The 26,245-nt window shown below is 45.4% G+C and overlaps 1 protein-coding gene across 1 annotated transcript; it reads left to right on the top strand.

Annotated features, from left to right (window-relative positions):
* Positions 1-580: 580 nt before the first annotated feature.
* LOC112262742 (histone-lysine N-methyltransferase NSD3) lies at positions 581-24,966 on the top strand. Its single transcript, XM_042331162.1, has 24 exons — positions 581-596; positions 2,789-3,729; positions 3,967-4,126; positions 4,704-4,858; positions 6,932-7,555; positions 7,672-7,813; positions 8,003-8,103; positions 8,245-8,290; positions 8,414-8,544; positions 8,625-8,750; positions 9,040-9,166; positions 9,582-9,785; positions 9,908-10,087; positions 10,930-11,076; positions 13,546-13,702; positions 14,635-14,837; positions 15,004-15,116; positions 16,801-16,947; positions 17,023-17,145; positions 17,468-17,584; positions 17,761-17,902; positions 18,025-18,131; positions 20,206-20,401; positions 20,566-24,966. Exons 1-24 carry the CDS (start codon positions 581-583, stop codon positions 20,829-20,831), a joined length of 4,671 nt encoding a protein of 1,556 aa, XP_042187096.1. The 3' UTR covers positions 20,832-24,966.
* Positions 24,967-26,245: the final 1,279 nt, after the last annotated feature.

The following is a 26,245-nucleotide window of genomic DNA, read 5'->3' on the forward strand; positions in this document are numbered from 1 at the left end:
ATATTTTCACCATCAATTTAGGACATGATGTTTGACATTAGGCCATTTGAGCTGGCCCAATTTTTTTCTGTTTACATAGCTTATACCAACCTTATCCAGACCTAATTCATGCATACAAAAATGTTGCTGTATTTTATTTTTCATTGTTTTCTTTATAGGGCTACATGTATTTTTATTCTGCTGCTGAGATGTTCTCTAAACGATTAGAACTACACATCCCGGTTTGCGCCTGGTTGTATGACCCCCGCCAATCGGAAGCTTGTGATTTGGCGCTGAGCGAGACAGACAAGGCCCAAAGCAGGGTGCTTTTGTTACAGCTGAAGGAAGAGGGAGCCAGTAAAATGAAAATACATAAGGGGGCGAGATCATTCCCACCAAGATTCCGCAAAATACTAGGCCTTAGGTTCTACAGCAAATAGACAAGACATGGGGACCGAGCAGTGACCGTAAATTGCCCCTATTAATGAATTGCGTTAGAAACGGAGAGGCCTGCATTCAAATATTTTCCCAAGATTTTTTATTTTATCCCTTTTTGTAATTTGCACAAAGGAAGCGCAGATATCTGGTGTATATGTTTAGAATGGGACACGCTGAAGGTATTGACATTTTATTTTAATACATCTCGCGACTCTCACAGCATCTTTCGTTTTCCGTTCTCCTATTCTTTATCATTGATAAACAGCTTGCTGACATCCTAACTATGCATTTAGCAAAGGTTTTCGCCGTGTGGATTTAGGTTTATATTTCAACATTTTCTTCAAACGAATGATGGAGGTGTTATCACGATAGACAATTTGATTTAAAGGGGCAAAGGCAGCCATATTGGCAACAATGTATAGCTTCCTTTGCCATCTTGTTTCTAGTCTTCCGCATCGTATTGAAATGTCAACACACACGAGTAAACATTGCGGACGTGTCAGAATGCAAGAACATCGTCTCGTCTTTAGATACGTGTTTTTATATTGACACGATATTTCATTTGCCAGTGTTCATGAGAGCTAACTACGCTAGCTAGATAAAAACATCGCAGCAGAACAGTGCACAGCACGGCTGCTAATGATGTAGTTCAATCACTCAGTACAATGTAACAATATTTCAGTCTGTGTGCGCGTCGTTTTCTTCAATAAAGTGACCCCAGTGTTACAGTGTATCAACTCGTGTATACAAAGCTGGACTGCGTGGTCTACATTACTTTATATTCTCATCCAGCAGTAGTAGCTGTGATACATATTAATGAGAATGAATTTCCCATTATATCACCTTGTGAATGGCAATAAAGGCTGCTTAATCTCAATCAAATCAAGGTTTAGTCTACACCAAAAAAGGACACATTGATTAAAGGTTATTTTGTGCATGTAACAACGTTATGACACTTTAATTAACTGTTCAATTTCGGAATCAATGTATTATTACTGTAATTATCACTGTATTATCCCTGTACTTCTGTCTCACCCAGGGCATGGGAGCTTGGCCATCTAGGCTATGCTTTCAAATCTAGAGCCGTTTGACTGAGTGAAATGTGTAGGGCCTGCCTACACATTAATAGTACATTGCATTTATTCATGATGGTTTGAGATCAAACAATATGATTTTTTTTAGAAGTGAAATTAAGGATTTCTCATATTTTGGCAGAGGCTAAAACAAACATTTATTAGGTACACACAGTCTATTTATACTCCTTGAACTGACCAGGAAAAACTCTATGCCCTAAACTGTAGGCTATCACTCTGACTGTATAGGCAATCATAAGAGGGTTTTTCCTGATCAGGTCACAAGGTCAGAAAAACTACCATAACTACAACAGCGGTTAACTTAAATAACCACAACATTGCCTACTACCGTGCAATCATTATGAGTCGTTCAGAACTGCTAATTGTGCCTGTGCTGTTTGAGTGATGAGTTGCATTCTTTGGCACTCAAAGGTTGGCTCTGATGTCTCCACTACTGGCAGGGATCTCTCATATTATACAGAAATTACACAGAGTTACTGTGGCCCCTGAGACTATGGCAGCCTAGCTCATTCAGTCAGTGTTTCCCAAAACTTATATCTCATAGCGTGATGATCTTGATCGGCACTTTTATTATTTTGGTAATCTATCTGTACGTGAACATTTACCAGTTGAGTATCAGGACACTAATAGTGTTTAAGATTATGACACTATTAACAACTTTATAACATTAACGTTAATTAGAGATGGCCAGCCTTTAAAATGATGGGGGAAAGCAAAGCATTCAGCAGACATATTTTTGTTCATTCAGTGCACACTGTGCAGGGAGCTCTTAGGTCTTATTATGGGAAAGAGATTTCAAACATGAAAACATTTAGATCAGTTATATTATTCGATGCATCAAGAGAATATCGCACCAGTTCTCATCAGAACAGTCTGTGCCTTTCCTTACCAGTAGGATTAGATTTAGATATATAGACAGTTCTGTTATCTCTTTATACTGTAAGTCACATTATTTCTCTACCTGGGATGATTGATAAACATTTCTTACCCTTGATTAAAAAAGATAGATGCACAGTAGTAGATCTGATTGTTTGTTCAGTCACATCCTTTCTAACATCATATTAACCCATATCAATATATCAAGCCCTCTCCTATGTGTCTGTCCTCTTCCAGGTCCAGCCAGAGAACAGGACAGTTAAGGATGCAGGAGCACAACAATGGATTTCTCCTTTTCTTTCATGCAAGGGATCATGGGAAATACAATTCAGCAACCCCCTCAGCTCATTGACTCAGCCAACATCCGTCAGGAGGGCGCCTACGACACCGGTAGCGATGAGGGCGGAGGCCCCTCCTACGACACTGCCCTGGAAGCAGAGTTCTCCTACCCGCCCTCGGCCTCCGAGGACATGCCCCCAGTCTCCAACGGTTACCCTCCTGGGTTGGGGCTGTACGAGCCCCAGGCCAAGTTCTCCATGTACCCCCAGTTTCCCAATGGCTCGGCCAACGGCTATGGGGCCATCCGGGGCTACGGAGAGCACTGCCTCATGCCTGGGGAGGGAACGGTCCTGAGGGCCCCTGTCCTCCAAGAGAGACCCTGCTCCCCGCTCTCTCCTCCTCCACCTTCACACCACCCACACCCCCACCTCCACCTCCATCACCCTCATTACCACCATCCTCATCACTACCACCCTCAACCTCACCCACATCCCTACCCTCACAGCCCTCTGCCCCTGCCCTCCCAACACCACCTCCCCCCACCACCTCACCTCATGTCCCACGTTCTCCCCCCTCCTCCCCCCGTTACTCTTGCCCTCCACCAGCCCTCCCCCTCCCTGCTGGACAGCACCTCCTCCTCACACCCCCTCACACCCCCCCTGCTCCATCCAGCGGGATCCTGAAGAAGACCAGCTCTCCAGAGATCAAACTGAAGATCATAAAGACGTACCAGAACGGGAGAGAGCTGTTTGAGTCTGCTCTGTGTGGAGACCTGCTGCAGGAGTCCCAGGCCAGCGAGGACTCCCAGACCCACAGCAGGCACGAGATGAAGATGGATAATAGGAAAAATACAGCCAGGCTGCTGGAGCAAGAAGAAGGGCAGGAGCAAGACCAGGAGCAGGAACAGGGGGAAACTATAGGGCAGGCCAGGGACATCCAGACCCAGCCACAGCCCCAGACCCACACCCAGGCCCAGACCCCCACCCAGCCACGGGAGCTGCCTGTGGAGCAGACTGAGAAGCCACAGAAGACCCCCATCAAAGCAGAGCCCAAGTCACCTAAGGCAAGTGTTGGTTTGCGCCTTCTCTGTTGGTTGAGGTCATCCAGTGCGATTAATTCACTATTCAGTACTCGAAGAGTAACTGTTTCAGCAGTTTCAGACATCTGAAAATAAGGGATTAGTGGACGATTGCATACACCCATCTGATTCTTTTAAATCTACAGAAAGTGTCTTGGGGGTAGGGCATGACTGCCTGTTGTTAATTGAGTGTATGTGTTTTCTCTCCCTCCTGTACTGTAGGTCCAGAAGCAGTACCCTACAGTGATAACAGGTACAGGTTGCTATAAGAACCACGAGGTGGGGGACCTGGTGTGGGCCAAAGTGGGTACCTACCCCTGGTGGCCATGCATGGTCTCCTGTGACCCCCAGATGAACGTCCACACACGCATCAACACCCGAGGTGAACAAACACACACACACACACACACACACACTGCTGTCATGGAGCATAAAATGTGTATACATTCTTTTCCAAATCAAAATCAAATCAAATTTAATTTGTCTCAAGCGCCAAATACAACAGTGAAATGCTTACTTACAAGCCCTGAACCAACAATGTAGTTTTAAGAAAAATATGTGTTAAGTAAAAAATAGATTAGTAAAAAATAAGAAATAAAAGTAACAAATAATTAAAGAGCAGCAGTAAAATAACTATAGCGAGGCTATATACCTGGGGTACCGGTAAAGAGTCAATGTACGGGAGCACTGGTTAGTCAAGGTAATATGTGCATGTAGGTAGAGTTAAAGTGACTATGCATAGATAATAACAGAGAATAGCAGCAGCGTAAAGGTGGGGGGGGCAATGCAAATAGTCTGGGTAGCCATTTGATTAGCTGTTCAGGAGTCTTATGGCTTGGGGGTAGAAGCTGTTGAGAAGCCTTTTGGACCTAGACTTGGCACTCCAGTACAGCACTTATAGACATAACTGTTTAAAAGCCTCTAACTGCTGTCTGCCTGTGTCCCTCCTGGCCCTCCAGGTCACAGAGAGTACCATGTGCAGTTCTTTGGCAGTGTGGCAGAACGGGCCTGGGTCCATGAGAAGAGAGTGGTCATGTACCAGGGAGAACACCAGTTTGATGAGCTGCAGGCTGAGACTCTACGCAAGACCACCAAGACAGCAGAGAGACACAAGGTAGAGACACAGCACTGCATGGCCTGACAGTATACCCTCCTCACACTCTGGACACTGGTTTAAAGAGTAACTTTAATGAAGAAGGGGGAAAATTATGTTTTAGAATTAGTTATTGTTAAACATGTCAATTCTGGTCATCATTTTGACAGTAATATATTTTGGTCTTTTAGTAGTAAATCTAGCTCTTTTTGCTCCTAGTGGTCCAACTCTACCATTGAAATCTTGATGTAGAGGCACCTTGAGAATTTGGCAGACATTTTTTCTTGAGCGGATAAAACATAATCATTTCAAACCTTGCTTGCATTTGTATAAGATCACATATATCTCTATGTGTGGGAATACTTTGGAACAGATTTCCAAAATAAATTCACTTGGAGCTGATTTGCTGGTGTTTTTACAGTATTTTGGGCCCAGCAAAAAAAATATATATATATATATTTCTTATAAATATATATATTTTTCGTTTTTGCTAAACAAACTTGCCAGTTGGGGAACCCTGCTCTACGTCATGTCAAGAGAGGGGTTCAGATTAAAATCCACTCCCTTCTAGATGTACTGGGTGGTACCTACTCAAGGCTCACTTTAAAAGCAGGTGACAGGACATTATTTGGCAATGGTTTTGTTAAGTGGAGTGTGTCAATCAATATACAGCGCATTCGGAAAGGATTCAGACCCCTTGACTATTTCCACATTTTGTTACGTTACAGCCTTATTCTAACATGGGCTAAATAAATGTGTTTCCTCATCAATCTACACAAAATACCCCAAAGGTATACCCCAATAGGTTTTTAGAAATGTTTGTAAATGTATTAAAAATTAAAATCAGTACCTATGTACACAAGTATTCAGACCCTTTGCTGTGAGACTCAAAATTAAGCTCAGGTGCATCCTGTTTCCATTGATCATCCTTGAGATATTTCTACAACTTGATTGGAGTCCACCTATGGTAAATTCAATTGATTGGACATGATTTGGAAAGGCTGTCTATATAAGGTCCCACGGTTGACAGTGCATGTCAGAGCAAAAACCAGGCCAGGAGGTCGAAAAATGGTCCGTAGTGCTCCGACACAAGATTGTGTTGAGGTACAGATCTGTGGAAGGGTATAAAAAAAAAATCTGCAGCATTGAAGGTCCCCAAGAACACAGTGGCCTCCATCATTCTTAAATGGAAGAAGTTTGGAACCACCAAGACTCTTGGACACCCAGCCAAACTGAGCAATCGGGAGAATGGCATTGGTCAGGGAGGTGACCAAGAACCCGATGGTTACTTTGACAGAGCTCCAGAGTTCCTCTGTGGAGATGAGAGAACCATCCAGAAGGACAACCATCTCTGCAGCACTCCACCAATCAGGCCTTAATGGTAAAGTGGCCAGACGGAAGCCACTCCTCAGTAAAAGGCACATGTCCGCTTGGAGTTTGCCAAAAGGCACCTAAAATACTCTCAAACCATGATAAACAAGATTCTCTGGTCTGATGAAACTAAGACTGAACTCTTTGCCCTGAGTGCCAAGCGGAGGAAGTCTGGAGGAAACCTGGCAGTATCCCTACGGTGAAGCATGGGGGTGACAGCATCATGCTGAGGGGATATTTTTCAGCGGCAGGGACTGGGGGACTAGTCAGGATCGAAGGAAAGATGAAGTACAGAGAGATCCTTGTTGAAAATCTGCTCAAGATCACTTAGGACCTCAGACTGGGGCAAAGGTTCACCTTCCTGCGAGACAGGCCTAATTGTCCAACATCAGTGCCTGACCTCACTTAAGCTCTTGTAACTGAATGGAAGAAAGTCCCCGCAGCAATGTTCCAACATCTAGTAGAAAGCCTTCAGAAGAGTGGAGGCTGTTATAGAAGAAAGGGGGGGACCAACTCCATATTAAGGCCCATGATTTTGGAATGAGATGTTCGACAGGCAGGTGTCCACATTCTTTTGGTCAAGTAATGTAAGAAGAGTCTACTTTTAATCATTCTGATATGTAGTTGTTTTTTCCTACTAAACTTAGTTGAATGCACTGACTGGATAAGAGCATCTTCCAAATGATTACAGTGTAATGTAAATTGTATGTGTGTGTGTGTCAGCTGATGAAGCCCTTCCCCCAGAGAGAGCGTGCTCAGTGGGAGGTGGGCGTCGGCCATGCAGAGGACGCCTTCCTGATGACGCAGCAGGAACGCATCGACAACTATACCTTCATCTATGTCGACCCAGACCCCAACGCCCCCCCGCCCACCAAGAAGACCCCTGTCAGGGCTGCCAGCCGCACCCAAAGCTCCTCCAGCTCAACCAGTAAGAAAGAAGAAGGAGCAGTGACATCACCAGACCGGGCGGAGCCAGCCAGAAGACAGCCTCGTAGGCAGTGTAGTGTTCCTAATGCAGACAACCCAGCCGACCTCAAAATCCCGGAGGGGGAAAAGGACCAGAGCGGGGACCCTGGACAGCCCATCCCCCCAACCCGGAAGACCCAGTCTGAAGAAGGGGGAACCCAGGAGTCCTGTGCCCCGGTACGAGCCTGGAAGACAGCCGCTGCCAGGAAGCTGCTGCCTCTCTCCATCACAATGAAGAAACTGAATGTAAAGATCACCAAGTGTGACCAAATGTGGCCTCTGCTACAGAGGAAGTCCCTGCCCTCACCACAGAGGGAGAGAGAGGTGGAGAGGGAGGAGGGAGAGGGCCGGCAGGCCGACCTGGGATCTTTTTCACCAGAGGTGGGTGCTCTCTATTTGTCTAGACATCCTAGTTGACAATGGTGATAAAAGTTGTTGTTGCTCTAAACTGAATTGAAGCATTTATTTCTAAGTGGAGTTTTTTTTTTCTCCAGCAGGGCTGTAGAGTTAAGCCAGAACCCAGTCCAGAGGAAGAGGGTGATGAGGGAGAGGAGAGAAAGGAGAAGGAGGAGAAGAGAAGTGACCAGGAAGCAGCACAGCACACCTCCTCTCCTGGGTCTCAGCACAGCACCCCACCAGGTACATAACACTTCTACAGCAGTGTTTGTGCATGCGTGTGTATGCACATGTGTTTGGACGTTTTCTGGGTCCTCTGGTGATGGCTGCTGGAATATGTAAATATTGTGTTTGTGTGAATATGTTCCCCACAGATCAGACCTTTAACCAGGTGTTTAACCAGGTGTTTAACCAGGTGTCTCATTCCTGTAGGTTCTCAGGAGCGTAAGCAGCAGCGCAGGTCAGTGAGGAGCAGATCTGAGTCAGAGAAAGGCTGTGAGGCCGTTCCCAAGAAGAAGACCAAAAAGGAACAGGTACCAACCTGCTACTACCACCTACTGTTCTGTTCCCCTCTGTAGTGTTGCATGTTCTTTCACTCTGTTCTCTAGAGGAGGATTGCAATACAATATAAAGATTTTCAACATCCCTCTCTCGCTTTCTCTGTCTCCCTGCAGGCTGAGATGGCTCCTGAGACCACTCTGAGAACAGGCTCACAGAAAGGTAGACTCCAGCTCTGTCCTATGACTCTCTTTCCCATCCTGCTCTAAGCATACTGGCTTTGTTTAACTTGTTGGGGGAAGCAGTGTTGTGGAGGTGTGTGTTAACGTGTGGTGTGGTGTGTAGGAGCCAGTGAGATCTCGGATGCCTGTAAGCCTCTGAAGAAACGCAGCAGAGCCTCCACAGACGTAGAGATGGCCTCCTCTCAGTACAGAGACACATCCGACTCTGACTCTAGAGGCCTCAACGACCCCCAGGTAAACAGACACACACACGCAAACACACACACAGACAGATAGACACACACTCACTCACTCATGCTCTCTCTCCTATGTAGAGTCTGTTTGGGAAGAGTTTGGACAGCCCAGCAGCAGTAGATGCCGACGCGTCTGACAGCCAGTCAGTGGACTCCAGTCTGTCCAGACAAGGAAGCAGCACAGCCAAGAGAGACACTGTCTGCCAGGTAGGCCAAGAGAGACACTGTCTGCCAGGTAGGCCAAGAGAGACACTGTCTGCCAGGTAGGCCAAGAGATACACTGTCTGCCAGGTAGGCCAAGAAGGACACTGTCTGCCAGGTAGGCCAAGAAGGACACTGTCTGCCAGGTAGGCCAAGAGATCTCCTGTCCCATCCCCTTGTCATATTGTCTGTCTTTCTTCCTACTTTTCTCTCTCTCTGCTCTCTGTGTCTTTTTAAATAGCTGATACAAAAATGTTTTATACCCCATTGGTGATAACTCTTCCTCTGTGTGTAGATCTGTGAAGTGTATGGAGAGGGTCTGGTGTCGTGTGAGGGGGACTGCTGTCGGCTATTCCATCTGGAGTGCCTGGGCCTCACCTTCCTACCTGAGGGCACATTTACCTGTCTAGAATGTAGAAACGGTGAGACATGACACGATGTCACAACTCATACACTATGCATTTACATCCTAATCATTAATTGACCTGCACAACCATTAGACAAGTTCTCTTTGATTGCTCCTTTCATCTTTACAGTCTCATTTAGGCTGAAATGGCTGAAATGATTGTTCAAATTATTCTAAGACACATCCTTCTACTTTGTGAATGCTAATGAAGCTATGAGTGTGAACAGAGAAAATACTGCTCAAGCCCTGATTATGCAAATGACCCTACAGACAAATCTCTGTGTGATTTCAGCCCAGCAGCCTAGTGCAGACATTTAGAGATTTCTCTGATGCAGGAATGGAAAGTCGACTGGAACTCACCTCTATCTCACCCCTTTGTCTCTGACACACACTCTCTCCCTCCCTCTCTTTGCCACCTCCCTCCTCTCTAGGCTCTCACTCGTGTTTCAGCTGTAAGACGGGGGGAGGGGAGGTGTTGCGCTGCTCTGTGGTTGGCTGTGGGCGATATTACCATGATGACTGCGTGCACAAACTCCCTGGTACTGTGGGGGGTGGTACGGGTGGGGGGTTCCACTGCCCCCAACATAACTGCACCACCTGCTGCCTGGAGAGAGACCTGCACCAAGCTGCCAAAGGTAGGGGGCAGAACACTGGTCTAGATGAAGGTGAGGAACGGAAGCCACGTTAGGCTTTTAAAATGCTCTCTCAAATACTGTAGGTGTTAAAGTCTCTCCCTCCCTTCCTCCCCCCTCCCTAGGACATATGATGCGTTGTCTGCGCTGCCCGGTGGCGTACCACACAGGGGACAGCTGCGTTGCAGCGGGCAGTGTGGTCCTCACCCACCACATCATGATCTGCAGCAGCCATGGCATCACCAAGAGGAACGGCCTCCTCTCCTCACCCGTCAACGTGACCTGGTGCTTCCTCTGTGCCCGAGGTAAGATCTATCTCTCACTTTAGACCTCCTGTAGGGGTACCCACCCTGACTCACTCACCTTTTTCTGTGTCCCAAATGGCATCCTATTCGCTATATAGTCCATTACTATTGACCAGGGCCCCTGACCCACTGTCTCTTTAAGGGAAGCTTCCAGATTCAGCCCCGTGGCTTCATAGTGCCTGGCTCTGGAGGACAGCAGGGCGAGGGAAGTTGCTTTGTCCTGCCCCTTAGGCAAGCGTTTGAGTGAATAGAGCCATAGCTACAACTTAACCAACTCCTTCTGTTCCTCTCAGGGTTAGCCAGAGCTTCCATTGATGTTGGTTCCTGTGATCATGGCCTGCCAATTGTGACCCTCTGTCTCTCTCTGAATCTGATCCCCTCTAATCTAGTCTTCTCTAATCATTAAACTCTATAACACTTTATTTATTCCCATAGAGATAATTGATGTGTGATGCTCTTGCTGAGACCACAGAGGCTTAGCTGAGCTGAGATACACCACCGTAGCAGCAGGAGGAGGAGAATACTGGTCCACTGAGCTCTGTCTGTGTTTGGAAAAAATGTCATTGAGCCTTCACTTATGATGCATTTGCCTGTTTGTGAATGTATTAGTGACATTTGTCCCCATGGTTACTAAAAGCAGTTGATTCTCAATTTCTTATAAGCGAAGTGCACTGTATATCTACAGTATTCTGTTTGGACGACTCTTTCATTTAACTTATTACTCAGTTTTTTTCTCTCGTTTATGTGTTCTAACAGCGTATGTGTTCTTTCTTTCCTGTGGAATCATGGGTACTGTAGTCTGATTGCGGCTCACCCCATCTCTTCCTGTGTGTCTTGTGTAGGACTGTTAGTGCAGGACCTTACTGACATCATATTAAGTTCATATGCCTATAAGTCCCACTACCTTCTGACTGAGTCAAATCGTGCTGAGTTGAAATTACCTATGATTCCCTCTTCTTGGACAGCTACCAAAAAGAATATTGGGAAAGGTAACATAACTGTTTTACTCTCTCTCCCTTTTCCTACTGGTGCGTGTGTATGTGTGTTTTGAATGTGTTTAGACTTCCCACATTTGATTTGTTATTCCTCTTTATTGCTTGGTTCTGCCTCTAAAGTGTGAACAGACAATCTGCTGCTATTAATGTTACAACAGGGCTTAAATAACCTGTCAGGGAGCCTAACATGCACCAGTTCAACAGGAACATTAAGACATTAAGCTCGTCTCTGTGAAACGGTGGAATGGGTCACTTTGCATAAACCCAAAATAGAATCTGTACAAGCAGACCATAGCACACTGTAACATAACATCATCCCATTTCATCATCATCATTGGGAAGGGTGATGACCTGTCTCACTGGGTTATTGTACGTCCTGTAAGGGGCTTGTTGCTGCTGCAGTCACAAACACGGTTATTTTACACCCTGTCTGTCTGAGGGCTTGTTGCTGCTGAAGTCACAAACACGGTTATTTTACACCCTGTCTGTCTGAGGGCTTGTTGCTGCTGAAGTCACAAACACAGTTATTTTACGCCCTGTCTGTCTGAGGGCTTGTTGCTGCTGAAGTCACAAACACGGTTATTTTACACCCTGTCTGTCTGAGGGCTTGTTGCTGTTGAAGTCACAAACACGGTTATTTTACACCCTGTCTGTCTGAGGGCTTGTTGCTGCTGAAGTCACAAACACAGTTATTTTACACCCTGTCTGTCTGAGGGCTTGTTGCTGCTGAAGTCACAAACACAGTTATTTTACGCCCTGTCTGTCTGAGGGCTTGTTGCTGCTGAAGTCACAAACACAGTTATTTTACACCCTGTCTGTCTGAGGGCTTGTTGCTGCTGAAGTCACAAACACAGTTATTTTACACCCTGTCTGTCTGAGGGCTTGTTGCTGCTGAAGTCACAAACACAGTTATTTTACACCCTGTCTGTCTGAGGGCTTGTTGCTGCTGAAGTCACAAACACAGTTATTTTACGCCCTGTCTGTCTGAGGGCTTGTTGCTGCTGAAGTCACAAACACAGTTATTTTACACCCTGTCTGTCTGAGGGCTTGTTGCTGCTGAAGTCACAAACACAGTTATTTTACGCCCTGTCTGTCTGAGGGCTTGTTGCTGCTGAAGTCACAAACACAGTTATTTTACACCCTGTCTGTCTGAGGGCTTGTTGCTGCTGAAGTCACAAACACAGTTATTTTACGCCCTGTCTGTCTGAGGGCTTGTTGCTGCTGAAGTCACAAACACAGTTATTTTACACCCTGTCTGTCTGAGGGCTTGTTGCTGCTGAAGTCACAAACACAGTTATTTTACGCCCTGTCTGTCTGAGGGCTTGTTGCTGCTGAAGTCACAAACGCAGTTATTTTACACCCTGTCTGTCTGAAGGCTTGTTGCTGCTGAAGGAACACAACTTCTTTGCTTTAGCACTTTGATCCTGTCTTCATCTAAATGACTATATCTAATGGTGTTATTTTGATGACTGCTAAGTTCTGTTTTTGAATGAAAATAATTGTCCCTCATTTATCTGCTGCTCTCACTTTACTGCGATCTGTCTTGGATGTTTGCTGTCTCATCTTAAGGTTTTGCTTTGTTAAGGAGTTAATTATTCCAAGAAATATTGATTGTGATAGGTTATAGCTCATAGCAGTTATACTATTCCTCACAAGCACATCAATTCGATGAAGAAATCAATGTTTGAATAAAATGCTGACAGTCTTCCTTCTAGTTGACATATAATGTGATTATTACTCATCAACGATATTACCCATTTGACGTTTAAAACACATTCACAACCACATGCGGTTGAAATGAGATTCCATCCAAGACTATGTGGAGTACAGTGGTGCAGGGAAGTGAAACACCCCCCTTTACAAGCAGGAGTGCATGGCAGCTTTGTGCCGTTCTGTTGTTTTGGTAATAGTTTGTTTGTGATTTATGGTTTATTTACAGATGTATTATTATCATGGGTGCTATAGCATGTGTTGTGATTGTACAATGGGCCTTGTACTCTAAACCTGCCTGTCAGACATTCCATTACACCATCAATGACTGACTGCTGAGGTAAAAGCAGAGGACCACAGCAATGTCAACACTGCTTTCGCTTATCAAAATGGTGTCCACAACCTCATAGTTTTCATCTACATAAAAGCAATCTTTATTATATTGTGGGAGTTAGAATCATTTCTAACAATGTGACTCGTTTGGGAAAGACTCAAGAGATATCTATCCTTAGCCACTTCTCATACACATGAAACGAGCAGATGCAATGTCACAATGGCTCCACCTATTTCTCTGGATTACTATATTACTTACTTGGGCAAAGCATTGCTCACAGTGTAAAGTGAAGTGGTTGAATGACTGGCATGCCTAAGGATGAGGCTTAGAGTGTGGTGGCCCCTAGTGCCCAGGTGTGGAAGTACATTCTCTAACCCTGTGCTGCTCTTTTCTCTCTCTACACATACACACACCTGCAGGAGAGAAGCTGCTGTGCTGTGCATTGTGCCCGGCGTCGTTCCACCCAGAGTGTTTGGAGATGGAGATGCCAGAGGGGGCGTGGTCCTGCAGGGAGTGTAGGGCAGGAAAGAAACCCCACTACAAACAGATCGTCTGGGTCAAACTGGGAAACTACAGGTTAGCAACATGAGTTGACGCACACCTAAAATATGTTGGAGAGGAGGTTACTAATGGTATAGTAAACATATGTAAAAATAAATAAGGGAAGATACTTGCATATGCTCCCAAAAATGTAATGGATAAACATCAAATGTTCCCATTTCCGACTCGTCCTCTCTGTCCCAACTGACGCCAGAACTTCTACAGATGTGTAAGCTGGAGCATTGGTACATTGTGGGAGGCAACCAGTCTGTCTAGAGCAGGAGTGGGAAACCTTTTGGCTCGAGGGCCACATCGGGATTTTGAAATGCAACGGAGGGACGCACTTTTGTATTTGTGGGGGCCTCCCGAGTGGCGCAGCGGTCTAAGGAACTGCATCTAGGTGCTTGAGGCATCACTACAGACCCGGGTTTGATCCCAGGCTGTGTCACAGCTGGCCGTGACTGGGAGACTCATGAGGCGGCGCACAATTGGCAATTGTCTGGGTTAGGAGACGGTTTGGCAAGCCGATATTTCCTTGGCCCATCGCACTCTAGCGACTCCTGTGGCGGGCCGGGCGCATGCACGCTGACACGGTCACCAGGTGTACGGTGTTTCCTCTGACACATTGGTGCGGCTGGCTTCCAGGTTAAGCGGGCATTGTGCCAAGAGGCAGTGCGGCTTGGCTGGGTCGTGTTTCGGAGGACGCACGGCTCTTCGACCTTCACCTCTCCCGAGTTGGTACGGGAGTTGCAGCGATGAGACAAAACTGTAACTACTAATTGGATACCATGAAATTGGGCAGAAAAAAGGGCAAAAAAAGAAATTGGTATTAATGTCTCGCGGGCCAGATTGAAGTGCCCAGCGGGCCGCACTTTGCACCCCACCACTCATAGCTAGCTGTAACTTCTGGACTGGTAACATTCTTTCTTTCCTGATGTTCCATGCTGTCCCCTGTCTGTCCCCATCAGGTGGTGGCCAGCGGAGATCTGTAACCCTCGCCTGGTGCCTCCCAACATCCAGACGCTCCGTCACGACATCGGAGAATTCCCCGTCTTCTTCTTTGGTTCCCATGACTACTACTGGATCAACCAGGGCCGTGTGTTCCCCTACGTGGAGAATGACAAAACCCCTGTCACTGGCCAAATCAACATCAACAAGACCTTCAAGAAAGGTGAGGCCACCTTGGCTCTGTACTCTGTGCCCTGTGCTACAATAGATTGGGAATCGTCAAGGGAAACTATGAAATGGACTATTGGTTCTTGAGTGAAATGATAATGTCTTGACCCTGAGTGTGTGAGACAGGCACAGTGTAATTCCATCCCTTCTGTGTGTGTCAGCTCTGGAGGAGGCTGCTCGGAGGTTCCAGGAGCTCAAGGCTCAGAGGGAGAGCAGGGAGGCCCTGGAGCAGGAACGCAACTCACGCAAACCCTCACCATACAAGTTCATCAAGGTAATATATGCAGTCATACTACACTGCTCAAAAAAATAAAGGGAACACTAAAATAACACATCCTAGATCTGAATGAATGAAATATTCTTATTAAATACTTTTTTCTTTACATAGTTGAATGTGCTGACAAGAAAATCACACAAAAATTATCAATGGAAATCAAATTTATCAACCCATGGAGGTCTGGATTTGGAGTCACACTCAAAATTAAAGAAAAATTGTCACACTACAGGCTGATCCAACTTTGATGTAATGGCCTTAAAACAAGTCAAAATGAGGCTCAGTAGGGTGTGTGGCCTCCACGTGCCTGTATGACCTCCCTACAAAGCCTGGGCATGCTCCTGATGAGGTGGCGGATGGTCGCTTGAGGGATCTCCTCCCAGACCTGGACTAAAGCATCCTGGACAGTCTGTGGTGCAACGTGGCGTTGGTGGATGGTGCGAGACATGATGTCCCAGATGTGCTCAATTGGATTCAGGTCTGGGGAATGGGTGGGCCAGTCCATAGCATCAATGCCTTCCTCTTGCAGAAACTGCTGACACACTCCAGTCACATGAGGTCTAGCATTGTCTTGCATTAGAAGGAACCCAGGGCCAACCGCACCAGCATATGGTCTCACAAGGGGTCTGAGGATCTCATCTCGGTACCTAATGGCAGTCAGGCTACCTCTGGCGAGCACATGGAGGGCTGTGCGGCCCCCCAAAAAAATCCCACCCCACACCATGACTGACCCACCCGAAACCAGTCATGCTGGAGGATGTTGCAGGCAGCAGAACGTTCTCCACGGCATCTCCAGACTCTGTCACGTCTGTCACATGTGCTCAGTGTGAACCTGGTTTCATCTGTGAAGAGCACAGGGCGCCAGTGGCGAATTTGCCAATCTTGGTGTTCTCTGGCAAATGCCAAACTTCCTGCACGGTGTTGAGCTGTAAGCACAACCCCCACCTGTGGACGTCGGGCCCTCATACCACCCTCATGGAGTCTGTTTCTGACCGTTTGAGCAGACATGCACATTTGTGGCCTGCTGGAGGTCATTTTGGAGGGCTCTGGCAGTGCGCCTCCTGCTCCTCCTTGCACAAAGGCGGAGGTAGCGGTCCTGCTGCTGGGTTGTTGCCCTCCTACGGCCTCCTCCACGTCTCCTGATGTACTGGCCTGTCTCCTGTCTCCTAATTTCCACCTGTTGTCTATTCCATTTGCACAACAGCATGTGAAATTTATTGTCAATCAGTGTTGCTTCCTAAGTGGACAGTTTAATTTCACAGAAGTGTGATTGACTTGGAGTTACATTGTGTTGTTTAGGTGTTCCCTTAATTTTTTTGAGCAGTGTATATACACCCCAGTGGAGGCTGCTGAGGGGAGGACGGCTCATAATAATGGCTGGAACGGAGCAAATGGAATTGCATCAAACCATGTGTATGATCTATTTGATGTCATTCCTCTGATTCCGCTCCAGCCACAACCACGAGCTCGTCTTCCCCAATTAAGGTGCCACCAACCTCCTGTGATACACTCCTGCCCTACAAACACATCCCCTGCCCTACAAACACATCCCCTGCCCTACAAACACATCCCCTGCCCTACAAATCTTCTGCCATATAAAGTCTTGCTTTGCAGAACAAAATGGATTGAGCTGAATGAGACCTCTTTATATCTCATTGTGACATTGTTGTCATGTCTCTCTCAGTCCAACAAGCCAGTGGGAAAGGTGCAGGTGCACATAGCCGACCTGTCAGAAATCCCACGATGCAACTGTAAACCCACAGACCAACACCCCTGCAGCCTGGACTCCCAATGTCTCAACCGCATGCTGCAGTATGAGTGTCACTCACAGGTTGGTGTGTGTGTGTGTGTTTGTGTGTGTGTGTTTGCGTGTGCAGCCCTATTCAGCCCTGTTTTCCTGTCCTAGGTGTGTCCAGCAGGTGATAGCTGTGAGAACCAATGCTTCTCGAAGCGTCTGTACTCTGAGACAGAGGTCATTAAGACAGAGGGTTGCGGCTGGGGCCTCAAGACCAACCAGGCCCTCAGGAAGGTGAGTGAGGGCCACTGGGGTGGATGTAGTGTGGGACCTGGTTCTATTTCTATCCCTAGACCCTAACCCTTTAGGTGTCCTTTGAAATTGATTGGCATTAGCAGCATTGTGAGGGTTCCACCTAGCCTGTCATATTGTTTAAACCTATCCAAACCTTTCAGATCTGTGAACAGGCTTAGGGCTTAGGGAACGGGGCTAAAGACCAACATGGAACCGAGCCTGTGTATGTGTAGATCAGAGATGATTATTAATAACACCACAGGTGTGCTTTGTTGTATTGATGTGTATTGTGTTTTGTATGTGCTCTGTGCCTCTTCCGCAGGGAGATTTTGTGACAGAGTACGTGGGAGAGGTGATAGATTCAGAGGAGTGCCAGCAGCGAATCAAACGCGCTCATGAGAACCACGTGACCGACTTCTACATGCTCACTCTCACCAAGGTAATGACATTTTAGACTTTGTCCCAGTAGTCTGAAATGGGCTCCTTTAATTGACACCTTCACCTCATGACCGGTAATACATAGTATGTGTATAAATCTGTCTCTCTCGCTGTTCAGTAGTGTGCGTCTCTTGGCTGTGTGTGGGGGGGGTCTAACGGTGTGTGTGTGTGCTTCAGGACCGGGTGATAGATGCCGGGCCCAAAGGGAACTCCTCTCGCTTCATTAACCACAGCTGCAGCCCCAACTGTGAGACACAGAAATGGACTGTCAACGGAGACATACGCATAGGCCTCTTCACCCTGTGTGACATGGAGGCTGGTGAGGAGAGCAGCACACACACGTTCTGTATCTTTGTTGTTTGATCTCTCTGATCGATCTCCTGTCTCCTGCAGGCATTGAGCTGACGTTTAACTATAATCGTCTGTGTGTGTGTTCTGTAGGCACTGAGCTGACGTTTAACTATAATCTGGACCTTATGGGTAACAGAAGGTCGTCGTGCCACTGTGGTGCTGAGAACTGCTCTGGCTTCCTGGGGGTGCGGCCTACGGTACGGGACACACCCACATTCTCATTATGACTGCATCATGTAGGAATCAAGTAACATGTTACTGATGTCTCACCTTAGCAGATCCCTTCTGTCCATGGTTTGTCTGCCATGTTGTTGAAATCAAATAAAGGGATGAATAAGAATATGTACATATAAATAAATGGATGAGCGATGGCTGTGCGGCATAGGCAAGATGCAGTAGATGGTATAGAGTACAGTATATAAATATGAGGTGAGTAATGTAGGATGTAAACATTATTAAAGTGGCATTATTTAAAGTGACTAGTGATACATTTATTAGATCAGTTTATTTAAGTGGCCAGAGATTTGAGTCTGTATGTTGGCAGCAGCCTCTCAATGTTAGTGATGACTGTTTAACAGTCTGATGGCCTTGAGATAGAAGCTGTTTTTCAGTCTCTTGGTCCCTGCTTTGATGCACCTGTACTGACCTCGCCTTCTGGATGATAGCAGGGTGAACAGGCAGTGGCTCGGGTGGTTGTTGTCCTTGATGATCCTTTTGGCCTTCCTGTGACATCCGGTGCTGTAGATGTCGTGGAGGGCAGGTAGTTTGCCCCCGGTGATGCATTGTGCAGACCGCACTACCCTCTGGAGAGGCTTGCTGTTGAGGGCGGTGCAGTTGCCATACCAGGCGGTGATACAGCCAGACAGGATGCTCTCGATTGTGCATCTGTAAAAGTTTGTCAGGGTTTTGGGTGACAAGCCACATTTTTTCAGCCTTCTGAGGTTGAAGAGGCACTGTTGCGCCTTCTTCACCCCACTGTCTGTGGGTGCACCATTTCAGATTGTCTGTGATGTGTACGCCCAGGAACTTAAAACTTTCCACCTTCTCCACTACTGTACCATTAATGTGGATAGGGGGGTGCTCCCTCTGCTGTTTCCTGAAGTCCTCGAACAAAACAAAGGAGATGATGACGTTGAGTGAGAGGTTATTTTCCTGACAACACACTCTGAGGGCCCTCACTTCCTACCTGTAGGCCGTCTCGTCGTTGTTGGTAATCAAGCCTACCACTGTAGTGTCGTCTGCAAACTTGATGATTGAGTTGGAGGCATGTGTGGGCACGCAGTTGTGGGTGAACAGGGAGTACAGGAGAGGGCTCAGAACGTACCCTTGTGCGGCATCAGTGTTGAGGATCAGCGGGGTGGAGATGTTGTTTCCTACCCTCACCAACTGGTGGTGGCCCGTCCCAGGGTCTCGAGCTTAATGATGAGTTTGGAGGGTACTATGGTGTTAAATGCTGAGCTGTAGTCCAGCATTTTTACATAGGTATTCCCCTTGTCTAGATGGGATTGTGCAGTGTGGTGGCGATTGCGTCGTCTGTGGAACTATTGAGGCGGTAAGCAATTTGGAGTGGGTCTAGGGTATCAGGTAAAGTAGAGGTGATGTGGTCCTTGACTAGTCTCTCAAAGCACTTTATGATGACAGAAGTGAGTGCTACGGGCGATAGTCATTTAGTTCAGTTACCTTAGCTTTCTTGGGAACAAGAACAATGGTGGTCATCTTGAGGACAGCAGACTGGGATAGGGAGCGATTGAATATGTCCATGAACACACCAGCCAGATGGTCTGCGCATGCTCTGAGAACGTGGCTACGGATGCCCTCTGGGCCAACAGCCTTGCAAGGGTTAACACATTTAAATGTTTTACTCACGTTGGCCATGGAGAAGGAGAGCCCACGGGCTTTGGTATCGGGCCGTGTCAGTGGCACTGTATTGTCCTCAAAGCGAGAAAAGAAGTGGTTTCATTTGTCTGGGAGCAAGACGTCGATATCCGCGACGGAGCTGGTTTTATTTTTGTAATTCATGATTGACTGTAGACCCTGCCACATACGTCTCGTGTCTGATCCGTCGCAATTCAACGGCTCAGACACAAGATGTATGTGGCAGGGTCTACATTCAATCACGGAGAACACCTAAAGGGTTAGCCGGGTGATATAAAAGCTGGCCTATCAGGGCTGATAACTCCTCTCTCTCTCTCAGCTTTAACTAGGTATTTTTTCAGAATGTCCCCGCTGAGCAGATTGTTAAACATTGTTGTTTTTCTGTCTGTCCATCAGAGTGCGGTGGTGGAGGAGAAGGCGAGGAACGCTAAACTGAAGCCCAAGAAGCGTAAGCTGCGACAGGAGGGGAAACACACACATGAGTACATCTGTTTCTGCTGTGGAGAGGGAGGAGAGCTGGTCATGTGTGACAAGAAGGACTGTCCTAAAGCTTACCACCTGCTGTGTCTCAACCTCACCAAACCTCCATATGGTACGCACTGTCTGTGTGTGTGTCTGTGTGTGTCTGTCTGTGTCTGTCTGTGTGTGTCTGTCTGTGTCTGTCTGTCTGTGTGTGTGTGTGTGTCTGTCTGTCTGTGTGTGTGCCGGCGTGCGTGTCAATAAATCAGTAGTAAACTTTTCTCTGTGTGTGCTTAGGTCGTTGGGAGTGCCCGTGGCATGACTGCAGTGTGTGTGGTGTCCTAGCCTCATCCCTCTGTGACTTCTGCCCTCGCTCCTTCTGCCGGGATCATGAGGGGGGGGCTCTCAGCCCCTCTACCCTAGAGGGCCGCCCCTGCTGCTCCAACCACAACCCCCTCAGTCCCCTGGGCCCCAACACCAACCCTGCACACACTCACACACACCCCCCTGGCACGGTCAGCGTCAAAGAGGAGCCACAGGACCCTGAGGAGCACAGCCAGTAGGACTGAGAGTGAAGCTATCTCAAATAGCACCCTAATTCCTATATAGTGCACTAGAAATGTAGCACTATACCTTTATGGAATAGGGTGTGATTAGAGATGTGCCCTCAGGTGAGAGAGACCAGAATTGCAGCCACCAGTTACACTTGAGATTCTCATGGGCTGGTGTGAGCGGTGAGAGTTGTTCTATACCAGAGATCGGAGCAGAGCTCCTCTGTGTCTAAGGATAGTGGGAGTGGAGGAGAGGGCAAGGGGAGATGGAGAGGTGTGCCCATAGCCCTGCCTTTCTCTCCGGCCACTGACATCACCCCAAACACCCAGTGTTTCAGTTTCAACACTTCATGATTCTGTCATTTCTAGAGGCGTGGAAACTCTGTTAGTGTTCTTATGTTCTTGGTTAATCAGCACTTTGAATAACTCAGTGAGGGGGAAGAAGAGGGGGTGTAAACCTCCCTCCATCATGCTGCTTTTCTCTTTGTTTACTTCCTGTGAGCTGGGGTTGCTTGGCGCCCGTTGCCAGAGGCCAGGTGCCGTTTCACGCCCTTAGAAGGCTTTGCTGTGTGTTGATGAGACAGCAGAGCCAGGCCCAACACTCCTCTGCAACCCTCAATACTACAAACATGATCTATTATCCCTATCTAGCTCTCCTTTCACAACGAGAAGAAAAACAGATTTGTGCAATTTTCAGGACTACACACTACATTCCGACATTCCTTATACCGGTTTTTGATATACTTATGAGTATAGATGAATATAAATATATATATATATATATATATGTATGTTTGTTCATGTTTACAGACAGATTATCTCACTTCATCTCTGTGAGTGGTGTATTATTGTTTGTTTGTTTAGGTGTTTAGCAATGCGCAGATCTTGTGAATATAGTCCTTCTAATAAGGTGAATTATAATGGCTTATAGTGTAATGGTATGACATCACATCATCATTACATGTAAGTTCCATTCGCAAGTTCCCCAGTCTCACTCTCCATTGTGTACATAATTGGCTCCTATTGTAAACCACATAAGAAGAGGGGAGACATCAGTGTTATCCACACCCCCTTCACTGTATATCTATGGAAACAGAAATAGAAAGGCAGTTTTGGAGAGGAAGTTGCATTTCATTAAAATTGAGAGGTTGAGCAGCTTACGTTTGGTAATGATTTCCTCCTAAGTGAGTATTGTACAGATATGGTCCCAGTCTGTTTGTACACAGTACTGCAGCCCACCTAGAGGGACTTTTATTTCCCATACACTGACCTGACAGATAGGTGGCTGTTCATTGGCCCTGTGTGCAGTAATGTAAGTGATGGTGTGTGTACTGTACTGTACACTCAAATGTTTTGTTTTCAATTGTTCTGCTAAACCTTTTTAAAGCACTTTCACCATTTATTGCTACATACTTTAGGTACGTCATAACATACATGTATATAGTAGAACATATGACATTGTACATGCTTGAAATGGATACCTCTTTTCTGTAGTAATGTTGGAATTTTAAACTGTATTGTAATTTCTGCTATAGGTCCAACGACATGATCCAAATATCTTTGAGAGACTGAAAACGTTCTCTGACACAAGTTACTGCCGACAACACTTTCTATTCTTTGCCCTAGTAGAACGACTAACGCCCTCATCTTAATTCAAGGTGTTAAGTACATTCAGTGGGTATTTATTTTCACTTTTTGTATGACTGTGTGCATCTCCACAAATTGGTTTTGTATAAACATTAAGTTAAACTTCAGTACAATGAAAAGATCATATTCTACAAACATATACATGTATGATGTAAAGTGTTTTTAATCTCTCATCCTCCTATGACAGATTTTTATAATTATATCACAACCTTTTTATACTAGTTGATTTATGTATCAAAAACACCTATTGGAAAATCGCTCCCTCCCAAAGTATTAAGTAACATATACTATGAAACAATAGGGAGCTTTACAATTGATGATTCTGTGTGTAGTCTAATACATTTAACATGTTTTCTATTAGTGTAATGATTCCACAATGTTTAACAGCTGATCATATGCCAGGCTGGCTGTGTTGTGACTCACTTTACTGATGTTGAAGCAGTTAAAAGCAAGTGTAAATTGTGATGTGAAGTAACCGAGCACTTCATTCAGCCTAAACTCGCATTATCATGATACAACTACAAGATTAGTCTGCTAATCTTGTCTGAGCCTGGGCTTTTCTCTTCTCTGGTATGTTACCGACTGATTATGATTATGCCCGTAAAACGATAGCTCACCCATAAAGTGTGTCAAACGTTTCTATACCTCTGTTGTTTAGTGTCAAGCTGTGCACATTCAACGTCTGTCTTAACAAAATATAAATTAGATTGTGCCAATATCTTCTATTCATTTCGAATTGAAGCATGCTGTTTTCTCCTAATGCATAAACCAGGTTAAACTCGACAGAATGGAATATGGACCCAGTTAGACTTAAGTAGAAGTATAGAAATGTCTATCAAATTTAGGGTAAACTAACACTTTAATAGACATATTGCTCTCAAATCTGCCAAATTATCGCTTTTTTTTTCAGATAGGTATTCGATTTAGATCATTTCAGTACTGGTCCATACAGCTCAGTATGGGGTGCATCAATGCACTTTTCCATATTTTTAACAAACTTTTAAAACTTGAAATATATTTCTTTCTTTACATTCTTTATTTTTGTATTTGTTCATGTTTTGTACTACAGTGCAATGTGTTCAAGAACTTCATGAGTGTTTTACTGATAACTGATTTGACATGGTAGATGATAGATATTCGGCCTATTCATTCTGAGACTAATTTCAGATCCTGTACAGGAGTCACTAGTCTAACCTTCTCTAACCGTCACTAAGTGAACATGTAAACCAGACCGTTGTACACTCACCCCAACACACACCAGCAATTTGTGTAGAACTGTATAATTTTCACCCAAGACTATTGAAGCACCCCTTCCATTCTGAAAGAAGCGCAAATCTGTTCTGAATCTGTTCTTTTATCTGTTGAGGATATCTTTTGTATGCATCTTTGAAGCTACTTTGTTATGTTAAAAACAACCACATGTTAATGCTCTTTTATGTCATTGCATTGTCTTTTTATCCTCTTGGTATCGCACAGAGATTATCAAGGCCAAACCAAATAACCCTTATTTTTTGCACCTCCTTTTGAACTTACTCACTTTATGCCAATTGAACTTGAACACATCATTCAGCCTGTACAATGCAGTATAGTCGGAGTGTGTGTTGCAGGTTGTCATTCTGTTTGTCACCGACATTATCGATTTGACCCATGTTTATACATGATCATATAGTGGCCATACTTTAGGAAAGACAGTTGGTTCTTACTGAAAGGGATGTCAGACAGTAGGGTTACGAAGATTAAGCTATCAAAGTATTATCTTCCAACACAGACTTTGAAAGTGGCCCTCTCTGAGTCATATGTTTCTGTTCTACACCTTTCAGTTATTGTTTATTTTGTGCAATACTAGTTGTTATTTCTGTCATTACATGTGATTGACATGCTCTCCCAGATATTAGGAGGAACAGTGATTTCAGAGGAACTCATTTCACCACAGTCATGTAGTGAAAGTGCTCTGGTGAATCTGCTGGGGTTGTACCCAAAGCCATATATTTTAGAGAGTTGGGCCAACTTTTAAAATATTTATTATTGTTCTAATTCTAGACATTCAGTTACATAGCATTGTTTATGGCTGCCATAGAATACTGTTGTGTCATGTAAAATGCATCATAATTCAGAAACCTCAGTGTCCCAACTCCTAAATATATGGCTCTGGTCGTACCCATCTCTCGATGTTGCTTCAATGAAAAATTGGATGAACAAAAAGTTACCATATTATTTGACTGTTCAGCAGCCTGTGTTATATTGCATAATGTTAAGACTTGTACATAGATTGCATTGAACTTGCATAGGATCATGTTACTGTGGCGTGCTATTGCCTGTAAAATGTTGCTTCTAAATGTGTGTGACTGTGAGGATGACACTCTTTTTGTACATGACTGTCTTTTTATTTCAAACTATTGATTCTGTCTTTTCATTCTAAATGAGGTTGTGAGGTTGAGTTGGAGCTGAGGAGTTCAGACATGCCTGAAGTTTGACTTAAATAAAGCTGTACTGTGTCTCAGTGGAACTCATTTGTCTTCATGGGAAATAAAATATCATACTTTCAATTGCCAGATGAAAATAATTTGTAGTAATTGGATGTATGTATTTTTTGCTGTGATCTTTGGCCCTAGTAATCAAATGTGTTATTCTACCATTTGTCCACTAGAGGTTAACGTGATCGACAAGAAGCTTTTTCCCTTGGGCATCATCGCTCTTGTAGGTCTCCAGTGACGAGAATGATGATGACAGGAAGGGAACGGTAGCTATCAGTGCGAACATTCATATGCAGAGAAAGACGTAAACACAGAGTTTAAAGGTTGATCCTGCTAATTTCGCTAGCAAAATTATAGATCTGAGATTTTCACCGGGTAATGCTCCCACACATTTTCACCGGGTAATGCTCCCACATTCTGTATACTTCCGGCCCTTCTTTGGACACTGTGTTAACAACCCTCCAGGCAAGCTTCAATGCCATACAACTCTCCTTCCGTGGCCTCCAATTGCTCTTAAATACAAGTAAAACTAAATGCATGCTCTTCAACCGATCGCTACCTGCACCTACCCGCCTGTCCAACATCACTACTCTGGACCGCTCTGACTTAGAATACGTGGACAACTACAAATACTTAGGTGTCTGGTTAGACTGTAAACTCTCCTTCCAGACCCATATCAAACATCTCCAATCCAAAGTTAAATCTAGAATTGACTTCCTATTTCGCAACAAAGCATCCTTCACTCATGCTGCCAAACATACCCTTGTAAAACTGACCATCCTACCAATCCTCGACTTTGGCGATGTCATTTACAAAATAGCCTCCAATACCCTACTCAACAAATTGGATGCAGTCTATCACAGTGCAATCCGTTTTGTCACCAAAGCCCCATATACTACCCACCATTGCGACCTGTATGCTCTCGTTGGCTGGCCCTCGCTTCATACTCGTCGCCAAACCCACTGGCTCCATGTCATCTACAAGACCCTGCTAGGTAAAGTCCCCCCTTATCTCAGCTCGCTGGTCACCATAGCATCTCCCACCTGTAGCACACGCTCCAGCAGGTATATCTCTCTAGTCACCCCCAAAACCAATTCTTTCTTTGGCCACCTCTCCTTCCAGTTCTCTGCTGCCAATGACTGGAACGAACTACAAAAATCTCTGAAACTGGAAACACTTATCTCCCTCACTAGCTTTAAGCACCAACTGTCAGAGCAGCTCACAGATTACTGCACCTGTACATAGCCCACCTATAATTTAGCCCAAACAACTACCTCTTTCCCAACTGTATTTAATTTAAATTTA

The sequence above is a fragment of the Oncorhynchus tshawytscha genome, linkage group LG12 (assembly GCF_018296145.1).
Source record: "Oncorhynchus tshawytscha isolate Ot180627B linkage group LG12, Otsh_v2.0, whole genome shotgun sequence".
Classification (NCBI taxonomy): Eukaryota; Metazoa; Chordata; class Actinopteri; order Salmoniformes; family Salmonidae; genus Oncorhynchus; species Oncorhynchus tshawytscha.